Raw genomic sequence first — 21,765 nt, 5'->3', positions numbered from 1 at the left:
CATTCTGCAAAGCAGGAAGAAGAATGAGGCTGAGAACAACCCGTAGACCGGGCAGTGACAAGTTCCCGTGTGCCTTGGGAAAGACTGTATCATTTCAGGGAATGATGAAGTGAACCCTGTGAGGAATTAGTCAATTTTTATGTACCACATCCTTAAGGAATTATTAAGTCACCTCTCAGCCTCCACTTTTTGGGATAACTCATTACTGTATATCATTAAAGCCAGATCATAAGTTTGGATAACACAAACCTTAGTGGGGGGAAAGTACTGTAAAGTTTACTTTTGAGGCACCTGGGTGGCTCAGTCGTTAAGCGTCTGCCTTCAGCTCAGGTCAGGATCCCAGGGTCCTGGGATCTGGTCCTGCATCAGGCTCCCTGCTCAGCAGGAAGGCTGCTTCTCCCTCTCCCGCTCCCCCTGCTTGTGTTCCCTCTTTCGCTGTCTCTCTGTGTCAAAAAATTTAAAAAATCTTTAAAAAAAAGAGAGAGATACAGAAATCCTCAAAAAAAAAAAAGTACTCAGGTTTACTTTTTAAAAATTGAATAAGGGTGTTTTCTAATCTTGTTTTAAAATTATGGTTAGAGCTCACGTGAATGCAATTTTAAGATACGCTATTATTAATTTTTATTGTAAAAACTAACTTAAATTTACATCAAATTAAGAAAACCTTATAGAAGAAATTTCTTAAAACAGAGTCACCATTACACAGAATCTGACATGTGTTCTTAAAGTATTTAATTAATGCATCTCAATACCCCCTCTACCCTAGGTGGACAGAGTAGGGAGGTTGCTGAAAGCATGTTTGAATTGGGTGCAAGGTATATACCTACCCCATGCTTTAGTTGCCTCTTCCATAAATTGTGGACAAAAAGTAAAAAGAAAAGAATACGTCTAGTAAGATATTCAGGTCCCCCATCTGTCTGACTTACAAAGGCACCTGGCAAAGAAGAAGCCATTCTAGAAAAGAAGCCCTTGTTTCCTCTACCGTGAGGCTGAGATGTCTGTTGAGATACCCTCATTAAAGGAAGAAATGGCACTTGCCCGTGCGCTCTGGCCCTTTAAGACCCTGAGAGTCTGATTCACGAGGCACCGTGGAAACAAGACAGCTGGCAGCACCCAAGACACTGGCAGTTGGACAAGTAATGGCGGACAGATGGGACCTCAAGGAGAGGTAAAAGCAAGAAGCACTTGAAGAAGAAAAGAAATGTTAAGATGACCTGGAGGTAAGAAAAAGAGATTGGTAAGAAGAGTAAGTGAAAATTATCAGAATTTATTATTTGATACCCACAACAACAACAAAAGGAAGGGAAAAGGGCTATTTCTGGCATTTGTCGATAGGGAAAAAACCCCAAAGAATCAAAATTAGGTACTCCAAAAATCGACTGTTATTAGACAAGCCACAGTAATAACTTTTCATATCCTGAGTAAAGATGAAGTAAGCCAATTAGGACTTAAGAATTCCCCAGATTTTTATTTTTAATTTACTGGCCAGTTAAATTTTTTTTAATGGAGAATTACCATAAAATACCACTTTTTTTTAATTGATGAATCAAGGACAATCTGTAATTGCCATTACATATATGAAAAGACATTTTAACATGATACCAATGCTCCAGTGAGTGAGTGTCAGATACATTCCTGTGTGTGTGTGTGTGTGTGTGTGCACGTGCATGTGCATAAGAGCACACACGCGATTCAGGAAAAGGGAAAAAATTTAATATAAGTTGAAGGAGAAAATAATAATGCAAACAAAAACAGAGTTAACTTGCTCTAGATTACGTTCTTTCTTCTCCCCACTCACACTGCAGTGTACTAGAGTTCTTTCCTATGATGTAAATGTTATTTCACTGTAAACTTTTAAACAATCTCTATAATTTACATCTTGTTTTAACATTCTTTTTTATTTCAAAGATGGTATTGTCAATAATACTGGGAAGGGATTTTGCTATTCACTAGCATTTGACAAATAAACTTTTTTTTTTTTTTTGTGAGAAGAAATAAAAGAGTTCACCACTGAAGAGGTATCCCGATAATGTAAACACTGTGGTAGGCTAAAAACTGGAATCATCTGCAAGAACAAATAGGACCCATCATGACATTCCCAGGCCATATGGGAAAGACCAACAAAAGGACTTTTCCAGTGGAATCTCCTCTAATGCCACAAATTCCACGTGGCAATTACTTTCATCTTCAGGAAGAGAAGCAAAGACTACAGCTAAAGAAATTCCTTCTTCATAGGATGTTTCTAGTGGCCGATATAACAGCAAACACAGAAAAAAAAGATATTGCTGACTACTATGAACAAGCATTCCAGTCGATTTTAAAACATCACCTAGGAGAAGCAGTGACAGGGTTTCTGCTGGTATACCCTTCTTCTATTCTGCATATCCTTGAGAGTTCCAACGGTACGCTTTACCGAATTCTTCTAGATTATCTTAACCATCAAAAGAGTGAAGCAGAGTTTTTTATCCAAGGGATGAAAATTATCGTTGTGTCCCATAACATCCCAACCAGGCTCTTCATGCAATGGCATGTTTCAGTGATAAAAGTTCCAGTCATGTATCTCGATGATGTGACACAGACACAGTCCACCAAAGAGGTCATCACAGAGTTTCTCACTCAGACCCATAAGCTAGCACTCCATCTTTTAAAGACGGTTAAAGTGGGCGCTAAAGGACCAGGGGATAACTTGCACCAACTTGCACCTGAACTGCTCATCCCAGAACAAATAATAAAGTACTTGTGCAAATCTGAAGAGTTCATGGATCCAGAAACTTTCCTAAACATATACAACAAACCCATACATGTCACTTTGGATTCTGAGGTGATATGGCCCGCTCCCACCTATTTCTAGGATTGAGAGAGATGTGGTGGATAGGGTGCAATCTCTCAAGGAATCAGTGCTACTTAAAGAAAAGAACAGGATTTCTAAAGTAACTCTTCTCTTGAAAAAAGAAAGCACCAGAATGCCACAATATACACAAGGTAATATATTAATCTTTACAGAGCATGTTGAGCTAAACTTGAAAATTAATGTTTATTCTGATATTAAGTTCAACGTGTTATTTTAATGGGTGGAGGGGGTTAATAAGTTAATAATTTTTCAAATGTTAATATCATTTTGACGAAATGGCTTGTTTTTTTTAAGAAAAGTATAGATAATAAAGGGCAAATTCCGATTTTCATTCATTCTTTCTTTTTAAGATTTTATTTATTTATTTGGAAGAGAGAGAGAGAGCGAGCGAGTGCACACAAGCAGGGGGATCAGGAGATGGAGAAGCAGACTCCCCACTGGGCAGGGAGCCTGACGTGGGGCTTGATGCCAGAACCCTGGGATCAAGACCTAAGCTGAAGGCAGACGCTTAACCGACTGAGCTACCCAGGTGCCCATCACTCATTCTTTCAACAGTAAATGAACAATAGCCACCACACAGAAGCAAATTTCAGGAAACACCATTTTGTTCTCAGAATATAAAATTTAGAGGAAAAACACCATCATTGAGTTGCTGGCAACCTAGGTTTAGAGGCAAGTATGTGTAAAAGTAAATATGATATGATATGGTATGAGCATTATTATAGTTAGCACTATGTAGGAAACACTTGAAGGACTAAGCTCTGTGAGATATGATTCCTGAATTCAGAACACAAAACCTCAACTTTGAAAAGAGTGCCAAAGCTCATATATTCTGAACTATATAATCAAGAATTCTGAGGCTATTATAAAGCTGAAGAACACAGTAGCTTTTTGAAACAACCAGAAAATACATTGTCAGAAGGCACTGTATTCTTTCATGCAAAATCATTTTTTGAGCATCCTTCACATGACAGACATTTGCCAGATGTTAGGGATAGAAAACATGATTCTTGCTCACTTGTAAAACATTTATAAACGATCCCACAAAAGATATACAAATTGGTTTTTTTTTCCAATTTACTTCCTATAAAGCAATTAATAACATGCAATTTCTATATGACCTATTTTAAGTTGTTCTCTCCCTTCCTTCACCCAGGATCAATGCCCTTATTTAAAATATTTAAGTATTTTTAATTATTTTAAATAGTATAATTTATTTAAAATTATTTAAAATAGTATTTATTATTTAAAATAGTATAATTTGTTTATTTTAAAAAGTATCACTTGTTTAAACTATTAAATGGCATTAATATCTTGATGGCTTCAGTGACATTTATCCAAAATTATTTCAATATCTCATGAAACAGATTTAGTAGAAGAAATACTGTGTTCCATTTTACTTTTTTTTTTATTATTATTTGATTTTCAGTCTCTTTAGGGGAAAAAAAAGCAATCTCAGTATACAACTCAAATTTGCCATATGCAGATAATTTGTCATCACTGTTCCATATCAGAATCAAATTTCAGGAAAGACTGCTTCTATTTTTAAATTTTATAATATAGATTTAGATACAGAATGGCATTTTTCACTCTTAGCTGAACTTGAAGTTCTGTTCATTTAAATTTAGTAACAGAAAGAGTATATTTTAGATTAAACATGAAGTAATTCTTCTGGTTAAGAAAGAGTATATAACTTACAAACATTTTATCAATTTAGCAAATATTAAACACCTCGTAGTCATCAGTAATGTGCTATTTACTCTGAAATGTGAAAAAGACACAGGCATCCACACTTTGAGAATAAGTGTTCAGCAACAAAATGAGTGGAAGTAAAAAATGCTTTCCAGGCAGAAAAAAAAAAAAAGCCATAGAGAAAAGACTTGAAGAAGTAAGCCTTATCTAGGCTTGTGGATGTGAGAAGAGGTTGGGGAGGGAAGATGAGCATATTTACGAGAACAGAGAACAAGCAAAAACAGGAAGGAGAAAATGAACCATAAGTGTTCATTGAATCAGGTAAAATTCCTTTAGGAAGGTAAATTTTGTTTGTTTAGGAAGAGTATTTTCTAAAGTTAGCTAGTGAATAGAAGTGCAGTTTACAAATAAAATTGTATATTTATCTCTATAAAAGTATGACGTATTTCCCCAAAATGGCCATGGCTAATATCGCATCCCACATGCTCTTCTTACAATGTGGCCTTAACATTCATACATATCATGGTGGCTTCTAAATCCCCTCCCCTTGAAATCAAGCAGACCTTTGTAATTGCCTTGACCAAGAGAGTAAAACAGAAGTGATCCCATGTGACCCCCACGGCTAGGTCATAAAAATGCTACACACTTTACCATGATCACTTCAATGCTAGCTAGCTCTTGGAACCTAAAAATACGCTGTGAGCAATCCAAGTGATTTTCCAGAGGACATCCCCAGCCGAGGTCCCAGCCAACAGCCAGGATCACCACTAGACATGTGAGTGAGTGAACCTTCCGGTGATTCCAGACTCTAGTCTTCCAGTCAACCCTGGATTTCAAGCCAGCCCAACTGACACTGTGCGGAATAGTAGAGACGGTGTGTTCCCACTGAGCCCTGTCCAAATTGCAGATCTGTGAATGAGATAAACGACTGTCATTGATTTAAGCCCCTGTGTTTTAGGTGGGTGATTATGTATTAGTCTGGAACAATAATATATATGTAATAGGAGTAATCACATATATATATATATACATGCATGTAATTTCATATCATTTAGTTTTCATTCATCTATGCCACTAATATTTACTAAATACCTACTGGTAAATGTTTACTAGGGGGCCAAGCACCATGCTTGTCACTGGGGATGCAAGCACCCCCAGCTGAAAGGTGTGTATCTTCCTAGCATAGGCCTAGCACACTGCCTAGCATCGATCTTTTATTGGTCTGTAATACTTTCGTATCAGAAAGTATTATAGACCAATAAAATACTTTCTGATACGAAAGTATTACAGACCAATACAAAAAGCACTGATTGAAAATTAATTCACTGAGCCAAAGAAAAACATTAAAAATCAGAATCATTTTTGGAGGAAGTTATAGGAAAGATCTCAATGATAATATTACCGATTTACTTAGCATACTGTTAATTTACATTTGAAGGATTCTTGAAGTGTCCATTGTGAAAATAACTGGAAAAGAAGAGCAAAGAGACTCTAAATAAATCAAACTACTTATGTAGTTATTTATCTGTTTTAGTGAGAACAGGAGAATGAGTTTATTCAAGTGGAAGTTACCCTTCCTACAAGTCACATTAGGGGGGTTTCTACTTATTTCTCAGCTACAATATCACTGCTGAAAACATTTTGCGACTTTTATGACAGATGAATGAAGAAGGTTTATAAATCAAAGGGAGTTTAAAATATTTTTGTTCCCTCTAGTATTTTGACTCCCAAATAATATATACTCCAACTTGACTGGTGACCTTGATATTCAGTCTTCATTCATAAAAACATCTGTTGTTGTTGTTTTTTATTATTGCATTCACTCTCAAAGGAATATCTGCTGTCATCAAACATATTAAAAGAATGTGACACTGTTCTCTAAGGGGCGACACAAATATGTCTTCAGTAACAGTTGTATTATTAAGGTTCCTATATAGCTCACTAATATCATGTCTTTAAAAGGGAAGACACATAGTGTATGTTTATATAAATTTGATAAAATGCAGAAATATTATAGTCAGACCTTACAAAGGTAATTTAATTTGATCAAGTCAAAAAAAATGTGACTTATTAAAGCTTAGGAAGGCTCATAAGGTAATTCTCAACCCAATGAGAGTTATAGTTTCCTTACAATAAAACTTTCCATAAAGCTAGAGTACAGGGGCACCTGGGTGGCTCAGATGGTTAAGCGTCTGCCTTCGGCTCAGGTCATGATCTCAGGGTCCTGGGATCGAGCCCCACGTCAGGTTCCCTGCTCAGTGGGGAGCCTGCTTCTCCCTCTCCCTTTGCCTCTCCCCTTGCTTGTGCTCTCTCTCGCTATCTCTGTCACTATCTGTCTCTCTCTATCAAATAAACAAATAAAATCTTTTTAAAAAATTAAAAATAATAAAAGCTAAAGTACAGTTAACCCAAGCAGAAAATGAGTATTTTAATACCGAACATATAACATTCAGTGTTCTTATAACAATGAACATAGAACATACAACATATACATATCCAGTGGACATGCAACATTTAAACGGTGAGGCTGGTGCCATTCTAATTCTTGTATTTTGATATGGATATGCTCACAGAAGACTGACATGCCAAGGCTCTTATGTTCTTTTGAGAATAACCAAGGGCTTTCAGGAAGGTTATAGTTTTCATGAAGATTAACTAAAATAATGTTATTTGGAGGGAAAAATCCTCCCAGGGTGAATTTAAAATTTTTACTGTCTTCATCATAATTAAAGAGGCATGTGGACTCATTCATGGATAATCATTGCTTAATACAAATAGATTTTTATATTCAGTGACTTTATCATAACTTTAGCGACACGAAACCACATTTCAAATCAGTTAAACCTACCTCTAGCAGTAGAATTCCCCCAGCTTCCACAAGGAAGTGGAAATGAGACAGCCTATCATCAACTTTGAGACTATTTCATACTGTAGAAAATGATTTAATGTAGAATTGGAGTTCTCCCTCTTGTGGCCAATTATGTAAATTTCCAGATTACCTGCTGATAGGACCCATGCAGTAAACACAGTGCATAGTTTTTAAGAGAATATAAAGAGAACCCCCAAAAGCACTTTTCAAATGTCTGCTCTAATCTCCCTGTCTGGCAGATAAAGATTCTGAGACCCAAAGACATGAAGTGTTTTGCCAACAATGAAACCAAGAATCGATTAACACAAGTTTCCTATTTCCACTTGACTACTTTACATCATTAGTTGTGGTCATGGGTAGGGGGTCTGGATTTAATTCCGAGTGGTCTCTTCACTGTGGCACCATACCCCTCCTGTGCTCCAGCCCTCACGTAGTGCCTCCTCCGGATGTCCCCCTACATTTCCACAGGCATCTCCATCTCCATATGCTCTGTGTAGAATGCCTCCCCTCCCAGCCACCACCCCTCCTTCAATCTGCTCCCCCACTTGCACTCCCTGTTACTAGAAAATGGACCATTCTCCACACAGTTGCCAAGTCAGAAACCTGAACATTGTCCCAGTTTCCCCTCTTCCTTATTACACTGACAGTCAATCAATCCACCCATCTTCCCGCAGAAAGTGTTTCTAGTTGTCTGGCCTTGTTTTTGTGCTCTCCTTAGGGATCTCCCTCACTCCCATCTCCTCTTCCTCCTGCTGATCTATATAGTATTTCTATCAGTGTTAAAAGCAGTGTGGCACAGGTTTAAGAGAGCCCCCCCTGGGGACGCCTGGGTGGTGCAGTGGGTGAAGCCTCTGACTCCCGGTTTCCACTCAGGTCCTGATCTCAGGGTCCTGAGATCAATCCCAGTCTTGGGCTCTGCGTGCTCAGCAGGAGCCCACTTGGGACTCTCTCTCCCTCTCCCTCTGCAACCTCCCTCACTTGCTCTCTCTCAAATAAATAAATCTTAAATTTAAAAAAAGAGAGCACGCCACCTCTGGTATCCAACTGCTGTGTTGAAACCTGGCTCAAGAACTTGGAGAGCCACATTTCATTTCTTCACCTCTAGACACCTTAGACTCCTCACCAAAGGGAGCATGATAACAGTATCTACATTATAAGATTGATTATAATCAATAAAATATTGATTATATCAATATATTGATATATCAATATCAATACTCCCGGCATATAGTAAGCACTCAACAAATGTCATTCCTCCCATCAAAATACTTCAATGGCTTCTATTTCACCTCCAGGATAAAAAACAAAATTCCATCATGATCTGCAAAGCTTTGACTCCCAATATTCCTCCACTCCATCTTTATCCTCTTTCCTCTCACTTCTCTTAGCAAAATTCTGCTTATTGATCAAATTATATTTCCTCTGTGAAGGCTGGCAAACTCAAGAAACCTGCACTGTATGTGGTACTCAACCACATTCTAGCAATCCTTCTATTGTAAGGCTGTTGTCTATTTTCACACTCCTTTCCCCGCCAGTGACTTGTAAGCTATTACTCTGGGATTTGGGGTATTCAGATCTTCAGTGTCTCATTTTTAAAAAGAGGCTGTTAAAATATCTCTAAGAATTTTCCCATAAAATTAACTTTACTTCCATCAAAATGGTTGTGAAATGTCAATATATTAAATGTTCCTATGTAATTGATCAGGTTTTGGTCATTGTCCATGGAGCTCTTTAAAATAGCAAGTGAAAATATAACAGTTGTACCTTATCTGAAGTTTTCTGTTTTACCCACATATTAATTTCTTCCACTTTAATTTGGAAGGATACTAAGAAGACCTTCTGGAAGTGATTCAGCGGAACTTTTATATTTATGTATTACTATTCACTGAGCCAAGTATAGGAACTCATTCCCAATTCATTGGATTAAAAATAAAAATACTCTTTCCTATTGGAGCATCTGAGCAAGCTACTAGTAAGGTATACAACCTTTATTCCATATTTTAAAGATGTTTACTTTATGTTCTTCAAATCCTCATTTTACCTGCCACACTCACCTGTTCTTTGAGAGATATGTGCTTAATAAGGCTAATATTTATTATGTATCTCTTCTTAGGTTATTATAAAAGTGAAAATTTGCTTCCATTTTAATTATGCATTTCACATTTCTAATCTCGTTCTAAAGTACTAAGCCATTTTTAAAAGTACTATTTATAAAAGAGTGCATTAAATGTAAAGCCTTGATTTATTGAGGAAAAAATAAATGTCTGAATACTGAACACATTTACATTTTACCAAAATGCATTCTAGTGTAATGACATCCTGAGGGATCTCTCCCACTCATGTCTCACCTTCCTCCTCTCTCTCTTGTTTTTACTAGACTCAGTTTATACTAGACTTTGCTTTTTGAAAGCACAAATAATAAACTACTCTACAAGCTTTATTTCATCATAGATAAAACTACACACCTTGTAGTATTTTGATTCACCAATTCCTCACTTTCTATCCTCTATAGTGACAATTCTTGAGCACATAACTCTGTTCCAGACAAAATCAAAATGACAAAATGAAAAGAATATTGAAGTGAGATGACTGACTTTTGTTATGTACTCCATTACCAACTCATTATGTGGCCCCAAACAAGTAATTTTTTTCTTTTGGGGTCTCTGTTCATCTACATCATAGAACCTCTGAGCATTATAAAGAAGTCCATGAAGCCCTTGAACTGTATCCAAAAATGTGTCTCAAAAGAAAGACATGTTGTCTTAGAATCAGGCAGGAGGACAGGATTAAGATGTTTGTATTAAAATTTTGAGGGGCTCCTAGGTGGCTCAGTTGGTTGGGCGTCTGCCTTCAGCTTGGGTCATGATCCCAGGGTTCTGGAATAGAGCCCTGCATCATGCTCTCTGCTCAGTGGGGAGCCTGCTTCTCCCTCTCCCTCTGCCTGCCACTCTGCCTACTTGTGCTCTCTATCAAATAAATAAATAAAATCTTTAATAAAATAAAATGTTGAAGGCTGATGTCTGAATGAATGAATGTCTGAATTCATCTACCCTATCAGAAAGTATCTGTGGGCAATACCAACATTTTCCTTTAAAAAGTCCATCCTGGATGCATTCATATTAGTGCAAAGATGAATGGGAAACCAAAAAGCCAGAAAACTATATATTAGATTATGACATCTAAACAGCATGTTTGGTAGCACTGTAAAGTCAGGAGAAACAGGGAAGAGAGGGACATTTTTCTTTAAGGCTGATGGGAAGCCATTGAAGATTTTAAGCAGGGCATAATCAGACTGGTTTGGCTATTGAGTGGAGAATGGACCAGCAGGGGACATGTTGGTGCAGATACGCTCCTTAGGAAGTTGTTACAAGTCTTCTGGCAAGGGGTGATAATAGATAGAACCAGATTAATGACTGTGAAAATGGATGTAAGGGGACCAATTTGAAAGATAATCAAGAAGTAAATAAACATAGGTTATGAGGGAGAGAAAAGTGTCAAACATTTTAGATTTCTAGTTTTTACAACAAGATGGTACCATTCCTGAGGTAGGAAATATATAAGGAGTATAGAGTTTGTAAAGGAAAATGGGCTTTCAATTACTGATATATGACAGCTACGTCAGGTTGGAATAATTTTTGATACTTCCATCACTAATACCTTTAGAGGAGGTATAGGGAACATGCAACATACTAAATCTCATACTTTGTTGAAATGGCTAAGTACTAATACTACACATTTTCTGATATGAGTAAGTAACTTCCAGGAAACTCAAAACACTTTGATAAGTTAGAATAAATTAAGTTAAAGGAGAAAATGTCCCAACGATAATCCTGAGTCTGATATTCACCATCACAGCTCCCCTTAACATTGTATCTGCATTCAGTGGAGCCAAATACAAAACCAGCAACATTTACTGAGCTCAATTCCTTCCATTAGTCAAATAAAAGTCATTCAAAACATTACTAATTATTTACTGAGTGCCACATACATTTACTGAAGGTCATGCCATTGTCATTTATTGGTATGTAGTCATGTGTTAAGGGGGCAAACACATAAAAGCCTCCATAGGGCCCTTCCCAAATTCATTAATACATTATTTATTCCATTTGCAATAAAAATTTAGGTAAAAAGGTGTCCTTCGGCATTCTATGGAAATGTTTTGCCCTCTGTTTCTCTCAGCTGGTTGTAGGACAACATGACACACCTTGAATTTTATTCTCTTTCTGAATTTAATCATTCAGCAAGTGTGAACTGAAAAACTGTGTCAAATGCTTTATCAGGCATGGGGGCTTGGGGGTACAATGCAATCATGAGCAAATAAGTATAATTTCTACCTTACAGAGTATGCAGTCTCTATCTCCCTCTACTCCAGACACATAAAAAAAAGTAAACAGTTATAATTATAGTAACTATATTAATTAATATATTATATAATAATATATATTTATAATTACTGTAATCATCTTGGGTATCCAAGTAGCAATGGCTTCCTAAATTTACCTAGTGTAGAGGATTAGGGGATGCCTCTCAGGGAAGAAAGATACAAGGATTTCTGGAAGTTGCATAGGACTGAGCCAAAATAAAAGGCAAGGAGTAGGAGGGGAGTGTTCCTGGTGGAGGATATATTTATGTATACTTGATCAGAGGGATGTGCTAACACCCAAAGGCAAGAAGAGCCATACTGTGTTGAGAGATGTGAAAGAATATCAATAAGGCAGGACTTGAAAAACAAATGGAATCATAAGAGATGAGATTGGATAGCTAGGCATGGGACCAGATTACACAGACACTTAGAGCTACATAAGCACCATGACTTCATCTCAAGTGAAATGAGACACAGTTTTGTTTTAATCAGAGAAATGCCATGATTAGATATGCATTATAGAAGAACCAGTTTGCATTGTGAGAAAAGATGAGAAGGGTACTTGGTAACGAGACTGGACAGAGTCACCAGTTAGGAGGTTATTACAATAATCAGGGAACGAGATGATAGGATGTCTGTACAATGATAATGACAAGAACAGAAGGCACGTGCCATTCCCGAAGACAGACAATACTGGAAGAACAGTAGCTTGGGGACGTGCAGGGAGTAAGAGGAAGTTTTCCATTTGAACATGCTGAATCTGAGGTGTCTGCGAATCATCAACGTTGAACCATCCAGTAGAGCTTTGGATATATTCTCCGAAGTGCTGGAGATGGGTCTGGTAGAGATAGAGAATGGACATCATCACAGATGATGACTGAAGATTCAGGAGTGATCCTCTCACCCAGCACAAGTCGATAGTGAAGAGAGAAGACAGTCTACCTCAGAACCCTGAGGAATGCTATGGGAAGAACAGGGACCCACAAAGAAGTCGAAGAAGACATTATTTAAATCACCCAGAAGCAGAGAAAAAGAAGCAGATCAGGCAGTGACGTGGAAGCCAAAGGAACAATTTCTTTTAAAAGAGAGTACTCAACAGTATCAATTGTTGTCTCAAAGTCAAGTAAGAAAAGGAATAAAAAGGAGATTGAATGACAATGAGATCATTGGTAACTTGGAAAGAGTGACTTACGTAGTATATTGGAGACAGAAGCAGGATCCAGTAGGTTGAGGAGTGAAGGTTAAGTGAGGAAAGAGGACAAAGTATAAAGAACATTTCTACAAGTTCGGCTGTTGAGTTAGTTCTTAGTGAATTTGCAGAGTCAGTTTGGGAATGCAAAGGGCCCTCTGGAGATGTTAAAATTTTTACTAAGAGGAATACCAGTAGTTTATTCTGGTTTCAAGAAAGGAATCTGTCCTCTCATGTGAGATTAAACAACCAATCATGGCCCAAGGGGAAAAGAGCTCTACCCAGTTTTGAATGGCAAAGATCTGGTCTTGTACCTTAAAGATCCTCAAGTGACAGTTTGTGGACAGTTCTGGAAAAGAATGATTGCTCAATAAACATTTGTTTAGATAAATGCACTAATCTCTGGGAGAAATCTAGCTTTGCAGAAAGTGACTTTATAATATTCATGAGCTCTGGGTCTCCTGGGTGGATCAGTTGGTTAGGTGACCATCTCTTGATTTCAGCTCAGGTTATGATCTCGGGTCCTGGGATCGAGCCTCACGTCAGGCTCCACCCTCAGTGGGGAGTTTGCTTCAAAATTCTCTCTCTCCCTTTGTCCCTTGTGCCACATGTTCTCTCTCCCTCTCTCTCTAAAATAAATAAATAAATCTTTAAAAAAAGAGTATCTATGAGCTCTAATGTTACAGCTCAGACTTTGGGTTATTCCATTGGTATTTCCATGGTCAAACTTTTACAGTTGATTGCAAATTATGCCATGTCCTTTATCTACTTTATGGATCAACCCCATCACATCTGTAAATTTTGCTCTGGCCATTATCCAGAGTGCTTCCTCCTTTGCCCAGTCAGGGCAAGCTAGGAAATTGCAAATTATAATCAAATCTCAATCTTCCAAACTAATGATTTTAAAGAGCAATAATGCATAATCTAAAATGATGGTGAATTCATGAACCATTTATCTCTGTAATGTATGTTCATTAAATTTGACTATAAGTACATCCTATATGTCTTTCATAACAAAATTATAAAGCATTTCAACTGAAATGGCTCAAGAGGACTTGCAAGCTTTTCCAATTCCTCTAGTCCTGCTTCCTACTACATCCTATTGTTTATATCACCTTTCATGTTTAGGTGACTCATTAAAATAAACTAACATACCATGTTTTTTTTTTTTTTAGGATGGGGGAGATAATAAGCAGCATTTCCTTATTATTGCCATTGTCCCTATAGCTATATTTCTCCATTTCTGTCTTTCTGAAAAGTTTCATTCACAGGAGTAAAGAGAATAATATAATGAACCTGTATATCCATCATCCACCTACAACAATGATCAGCATCTCTTTTTAAAATTTGCTCTTTGTTAAGTGATATGACTATGATCTCTCTGACATATTATAGACTAAGAAAGGACACAAATATGAGAACTAGAAGGAGTTTCGGACACTGTCTATTGCAGCCTCATCCCTCGGTTACAAAAATGGACAGTTGAGGCTCAAAGCACAGCACTGAACGATGGTAAGGTGAGAACTAGACATCACTTATGCCTTACTTATCTCTTTGGATAAAATCAAGACTACATCTCTACTGCCTTATTCTTGGCACAGAATATTTCCAAAAATTCACATGTTACTAAATCCTATTTTCCACCATCTTACAAACCACAAACTACAAGCAAAAACTTAAAGTGTTTTAAAGTCTGGCATATTAGGCCCATGATTATTGGGTTGATTTTTCAGGAGTGAGCAGCTGAGTGATGGAGCAAAGAAAGTCCTCACCTTGGTTGTTTCTCAACCAGGACATCATCCATGAATGTACTTCATATTTATCTTTTTTATGGGATGCTTTCAGGAATGCCACACACAAGGGGAGGTAATTACCGGTTTGACATTTTTACTTTTGATCTTCTTGTACAAGCAGCAAATGTTTTTGGATACTGAAAGATGTTTAGGGCTTTCAGATAATATTAAGTTGAAATGAGTGTAATGTTTTCCTGAAGAATCGTCTCGTCCATAAAAATTGCTTTGTGGGATAATTCTTCTGAGGGCCATTAACTCATGTCTGCTGCTAAAGATGTTGACTCAGGGTAGCGTGCCATGTCAGAGATATTGGAAACCCCAGCTTACAGGCAAGCACATTCTACTAACAGAACTGCCACTTCTCTCTGGCACTACCTGGTTCTTCTTGCTAATATTAATCAAATGATAGTTGTATAAGCACAAACATAGTTTACAAATGACAAGAAGACAATGTTTCCCCCTTCATAACATAGAAGAGACACCAAAATACCTCTTTGATGAAGATAACTCCCAGTTGATTAACAGGAATAAAATGCTTGCATAAATAGAATTACATGTGCATATATGGAATAGAATTATATGTTAGACATATTAGTATACACAAACACACACACACACACGAGTATATACACAACTCTCTTAACCCAAACTAGAGAAACCAATTAAGATTTATAAAACTGCTCCCAATCAAGTGGGAGAACCAGGGATTTAACTATCATAGTTTAACAGTGCAGTACAAGAAAGTCCTTTTGTATAAATAATGGAGATCATTTCTCTACCAGTTACATCCTCCCCACCTCCTCTCCGATTCCCATCTGAGAAGCTGCCGGTGCATCTTTCCCAGAGTGTCTCCTCCCATAGCTCCTGGTGTGGCCACAGACTGAGTGGCCCTGGCCCCCTCTCTCCCACCCAATCTCTCTCTCTCCCCCTGCACCATTACATGTGTGCACATGCGCACACGCACACCCACACACACACCCACACACACACACAGGCTGGACCAGTCATTATCTATCAGAGGCAGCAAGAACCCATTTGTAAAGCAGCAAATGGTGAATCTGAAATAAGAAATAGAGATGAAATATCTGGAAAGACCAGAGATAGTCACCTCAACCCCAGATTGCATTTCCCAGCCCTGACTGAGGCCCTAACATTTTCTATCCATGAATCTTTCCACTAACCAATGCTTCTCTTTTGCTTAAGTTAGTTAAAGTGCTTTGGAGGCTTTTTTTTTTTTCTTTGAAGCAAACAAAAAATTTCTTAGCAGCCTGACATGGTTTTCAAAGCAACCTACTCACATGTAGTACAGAGTTCTAGATTTCATATTAGAGGATTCATGTTTGAATCTCTTATTTTCTGCTAGCTAACTGTGATGTTAGGAAAGTTATTAACCTCTCTGAGCCTCAGTTTTGTTGCCTGTAAACTGAATGAGCAGCCAATATGAAATTAGATAAATCATACATGAAAATAACCAGTAACCCAGTAAGCGCTTATTGAATTCATCAGAGTTTAGAGTATGCTCTGCAAGTTTGCAGTTTCTATAATGCAGTTATGACAATAAGCTTTGTGACAAGGACATAAGATGGTCTGAATTCTCACCAGCAGCCTAGGGAGACCTCAGGGATGTCAGGCCAATTAGTCAAGCTGCTGATACGTAATGCTTCTGCAGCAAGGATCCAGTAGTCTAGAGATCTTCTAGAAAATCCCCTAGCAGGATAAAGCACAGGGTAAGTCCTTCAGCTGGCTTTTGCTCCTTCTCTTAATATCCTCTGGAAGAATCTGAGCTGTACTTTGATAAATGCTTAAATGATGATTCAGACAACTGGACTCTGATCAGTTAATTAACTTTTATTAATATGTTATGAATACCCTGCTTATATTCTTCAATAATAATGTGAACATTAGAAAATCACTCACCACTGTAATTAAATGGTTTGATATACTTATGAAGGGATTTATTATTATTTTTAAAAACTCAAATTCTAAAAAGATGGGGGCGCCTGGGTGGCTCAGTTGGTTAAGCGACTGCCTTCGGCTCAGGTCATGATCCTGGAGTCCCTGGATCGAGTCCCGCATCGGGCTCCCTGCTCGGCGGGGAGTCTGCTTCTCCCTCTGACCCTCCCCCCTCTCATGTGCTCTCTCTAAAAAGATGAAAATGGATTTATATCGGTTTTATGAGTTTTCTTTCTTATTATATGTTTCTGAGAAGAAACTGGTTGCTTAATCACATGTACCTGAAGGAATAAAGTAATAACACCATTATGCCTTGTCACCTGATGTACATAAATTGATTTTTAATATTCATACTTATGAGAATTAGTGTAAGATAAAGTAAGAAAAAGTACTAATAATAAAGGAAGCAAATAAACATTTTTATTTCCTCCTATGAGGAGAGATAATTTGGGGTTTTCACCTTGAAGAATTACATTATTTACAATTTACATGAGATAAAAAATATTTAAAGTACCTGCTTCACTTTGGAAGTGTTATGCATTCATTGCATCTTTTGGTTTTTGGAAGATGCCTTTATAGGCATTATTATTGCCAATAATAAGAGTTTTCACCATTAGTTTTTTACTAAAATCTGAACATTAGTTAATCACATGTACACATCAACCACTGTACATATGGATATTTTGCCAAAGTTCTACCTGTTAATTGTGCCATGTGTGCAGAAACACACATTTTACATTTACTTGAACTTTATATTTTCATTTCGACCCACCAGAAGCAACTAAGATTCGATGAATGAATAAAAGAATGACCAAGGGGACAGAGTTTGAGTGTCTACTACACTGCAGACCCTGAATGAAGAAGACACAGATCCTACTGTCTCAAAGAGACTCAAAGAAAGAGAGACAGATATGTGAATCAACAATTGAAATGGCATTAGGTGGTAATAAAGGAACGTGAAAATCATCCTGGTGGCACACAGAGAGAAGCATCAATTCTCCATGAAGTGGCCTCACACCTGAGCCTTGGAATCCGAAGGTCCTGGATCCAAGCCCAAGCTCTCTCTGCCATTCAGTGGTTGTAAAATGGGGAGCCTCATCTCATCTGCAAGATGGAAGACAGTAGTGCCTACATCTTAAAATCGTTTTAGAGATTAAATAAGACAATGTGTGAAAGGCTTGTTTCGGCCTAGTATGTCTGACATAAAATGAGTGCTTTTAACCTGTTACTGTGACTGCGAACTGAGAATTAGGGAGGTGTTTAGAACACCAGGGAAGCTTCTTGGAGCTATCCACAACAGTTACCAGTGGGATAAAGAGAGGACAGAGCGTGCACAAATCTAATTCTAATCTAAATCTAATCACAAAACCTTCCTCAGCCTCTGAGTTACAAAGCAAGGCAGGATTGGTGAGTGGCCACTGGTTCACTAATTTCACACTGTTAATGTGAACAACACACTCACACGCTCCTTGTTTAAAGGGCGCATCCCAGCCTTCACCCACCCCAGCATTTTGATTCCATCCAAGCTAGTCCAGGGACCTCAAATCTTCAGGGTAACCCCATTTAGAAATAACTGATGAGGGGCACCTAGGTGGCTCAGTTGGTTAAGCATCTGCCTTCAGCTCAGGTCATGATCCCAGGGTCCTGGGATCAAGTCCCGCATCAGGCTCCCTGCTCAGCGGGAAGCCTGCTTCTCCCTCTCCCACTCCCCCTGCCTGTGTTACCTCTCTCACTGTCTCTCTCTCTGTCAAATAAGTAAATACAATCTTTTTTTTAAAAAAGAAATAACTGATGAAGCTGAGCTCTGCAGGCCATTCTAGCTTGATTTTACTACAAGTAAGTAAATTGCCATATTTGACTTATAATTTAGCAGTCTTATTGTTCATCTTTATATTCTGGAATCAGGAGAAAGTGACACATATACACACACACAAAAGTACTTACTATTGATTACATTTAAATCAGCCACTTTGGTGGCCTTTGTCTAGGATATTCACAATTTTGAACCCCAATTTTTGAAAAATGAACCATAATCACAAAGATCAGGACTGTCCTCTTCTAGGACATTTGTCAGGCAGGTTTATTTGTACAGTGTGTTTTTCCCTTCTAGACTATAATTCCACTGAGGCAGACGACATGGGCACCTGATTTGCCTCGGTACCTCCACCAGCTCATACAATGCCAGACGCGGTTAATCAAGAAGCATTTTGTTTTCAGAAAAACAGAAAATGCTTGCTTTCCTTGGCAGGAGGCAGGAGTGGTGGAAGAGGTGCAGGGCAGGGGTAGACTGGAAAAATATTTAGGAAGCAAAATGAGCAGACGTACCAATCTGATGAGGGATTAAAGGAAAACACTCTCAAGTTTCGAGCCTACAGTGTTGGATAAAGATGATGTCCCAGGGGCGCCTGGGTGGCTCAGTGGTTAAGCGTCTGCCTTCAGCTCAAGTCATGATCCCAGGGTCCTGGGATTGAGCCCCACATCGGGCTCCCTGCTCAGCGGGAAGCCTGCTTCTCCCTCTCCCACTCCTCCTACTTGTGTTCCCTCTCTCGCTGTGACTCTCTCTGTCAAATAAATAAAATCTTAAAAAAAAAAAATACAGTTGACTGGGCACCTGGGTGGCTCAGTCATTAAGCGTCTGCCTTCAGCTCAGGTCATGATCCCAGAGTCCTGGGATCGAGCCCCACATCGGGCTCCCTGTTCCTCAGGAAGCCTGCTTCTCCCTCTCCCACTCCCCTTGCTTGTGTTCCCTCTCTCGCTGTTTATCTCTCCCTGTCAAATAAATAAGCAAAATCTTTAAAACAAAACAAAACAAAACTAGGCAGTCTGGGCGGCGCCTGGGTGGCTCAGTCGTTAAGCGTCTGCCTTCGGCTCAGGTCATGATCTCAGGGTCCTGGATCGAGCCCCACATCGGGCTCCCTGCTCAGCGGGAAGCGTGCTTCTCCCTCTCCCACTCCCCTTGCTTGTGTTCCCTCCTGCGCTGTGTCTCTCTCTGTCAAATAAATAAATAAATAATCTTAAAAAAATAAATAAAGATGATGTCCCTAACCAAGGAAGAACACATTAGATGGAAGATTAATTCAGTTTTAGAGATTATGTGTTTGAGAAGCCTATGAGAGAGAACCACCAGTGAATAACTACAGATGTATACGAACCTGAAATTCTGTAAGCAGAATAATGGCCCCATCGATGCCCGTGATCAAATTCTCAGAACCTATAAATGATATCTTACATGTCAAAAGGGACTTTGCAGATATGATTAAAACTAAGAACCTTGAGGGAAGGAGAGGATCCTGGATAGATAGGCACAATCTAATCACAGGAGTCCTTTAAAGCAAAGGGTTTTTTCCTGCTGCAGAGAATCAGAGATAAGGTAGCAGGAGAAGAACTTGTTGGCTTTAAAAATGGAGATGGGTAGCCCTGAGCCAAGGAACATAAGCAAATTCTAAAAGCTGGAGGAGGCAAGGAAATAGATTTTGCCTTAAATCCTCCAGATAGGAAGACAGCCCTGCCTGTACCTTGATTTTAGTCCAGTGAGATCTCTGTGGGACTTACAGAGCTAAAGATTAATAAATGTGTTGTTTTAAGTCATTAGGTTTATGGTAATTTGTTAGAGCAATAGGAAACTATATACATTAGGTCTGGGTGGAACAGAAACATTTGGATCCATTCTTTGGATTTCTGTATAACAGATATAAAATAATTTCCTTCATGAGTTAATGCTCCTCCCTCCTAGTTTCTGCAATCTCAGAGCATGTGGTGTAAATGCAGTGCCGGGTATTTCTCTGTTGTTGATCAGTTCTACTCTCAGCATTCCTACTCTCTTCTGCGACTGGAAGCCAGAAAGCTACAGCTGACCCTTGCACAACATAGGGCTTAGGGGTGCTGACCCCGTGCAGTCGAAAATCTATATAACTTTTGACTCCCCCAAACCGTAACGACTCCTAGTCCACTGTTGACCAGAAGCCTTACCGATAACATAAACGGTCAATTAACACATATTTTGTATGTTCTATGTATTATATACTGTATCCTTACAATAAGGTGAGCCAGAGAGAAGAAAATTAGTAAAATCATAAGGAAGACAACACACATTTATAGCACTGTACCGGATTTAGCAAAGCAAATAAATCTGTGTATACGTGGACCAGGCAGTTCAAACCTGTGCTCTTGAAGGGCCACCTGTACTCTCTGGAGATGTGTCAGTGGCGAATCCACAGAGCTCCTCGCCAACCGGTGTCTGGTTCAGTCTGCCAGTGGAAAGCACTGGTGGCAGAGTGCAAGTTAGAATAAGGAAAGAAGACACGATTTTCTTTCTTCCACTTCTGCCTGAAGCTGCCTGGGCATCTTCACACTCCTAGGTTCCGGTGGCAGTAGCAGCAGGCACCAGTCAACGGCTGGCCTGGGCGCTAGCCAGGGCAGGCACCAGCCACGTGAGCAGGGAGACCCACAGAGAGAGGGCCTGCAAACTTTTAGATGCCCACAGCGCAGACCCCCTCGGTGCTTTCAGAAGCAGCAACAGGACCACCAGAGTAAGGTTTCCAGGGTTTAGGGAATACCATTTCCCCTTTGCTCCTCCAGCCCCAGGGGCTAGAGTGACTTCCTACAATTACTAATCCCTGGGTAATAGCACCTTCCCCTATTCTCTCCCACAGGCTATTCAACATATTTGTAAAGAATTCCTTGCACTGTACACCCTCTGAAAAGCTACAAATGTTTTCTGTTATCCTGACTAGACACTGACACAAATGCTTTCTGCAACAATGATATACAGTACTTTCTATGTGTGCCAAAAGCAGAATGTATGTGTCTAAGAGTTTGCATCTACACACGGACCTTAATATTTGCTCACATGTATACCACACGCAATCCTTAGTCACATAGTATTTCCTCCTTTCATATATTTTCCTGTAGTAGGTTTTTATGGGAAGAGAAAGTGATGGATGAAAAAACACCTGATTGGTTCATTAGAATTTCCAAAGGCAGAGAAAGATATTTAAACACAATAATGAGGCTGGATGCTTATCAGCATGGAGACAGCAACTTTAGATTAAATAT

General features: G+C 38.8%; 2 protein-coding genes across 2 annotated transcripts in view; one reads left to right on the top strand and one right to left on the bottom strand.

The window, feature by feature from the left end:
• Positions 1–21,765, bottom strand: part of ZNF804B (zinc finger protein 804B) — a 486,583-nt gene that overhangs the window by 444,917 nt on the left and 19,901 nt on the right. The window lies entirely within an intron of this gene.
• On the top strand, positions 2,090–2,851 carry TEX47 (testis expressed 47). Its single transcript, XM_021689661.1, has one exon. The coding sequence runs from the start codon at positions 2,090–2,092 to the stop codon at positions 2,849–2,851; it is 762 nt and encodes a 253-aa protein (XP_021545336.1).

The sequence above is a fragment of the Neomonachus schauinslandi genome, chromosome 12, assembly GCF_002201575.2.
Source record: "Neomonachus schauinslandi chromosome 12, ASM220157v2, whole genome shotgun sequence".
Taxonomy (NCBI): domain Eukaryota; kingdom Metazoa; phylum Chordata; class Mammalia; order Carnivora; family Phocidae; genus Neomonachus; species Neomonachus schauinslandi.
The sequence above is the reverse complement of the archived record's forward strand: the minus strand, read 5'-3'. Positions and strand labels throughout refer to the sequence as shown.

Coding starts and splice junctions, on each gene's coding strand:
- TEX47 (XM_021689661.1), top strand. CDS start 2,090: ATGACATTCCCAGGCCATATGGGAAAGACCAACAAAAGGACTTTTCCA.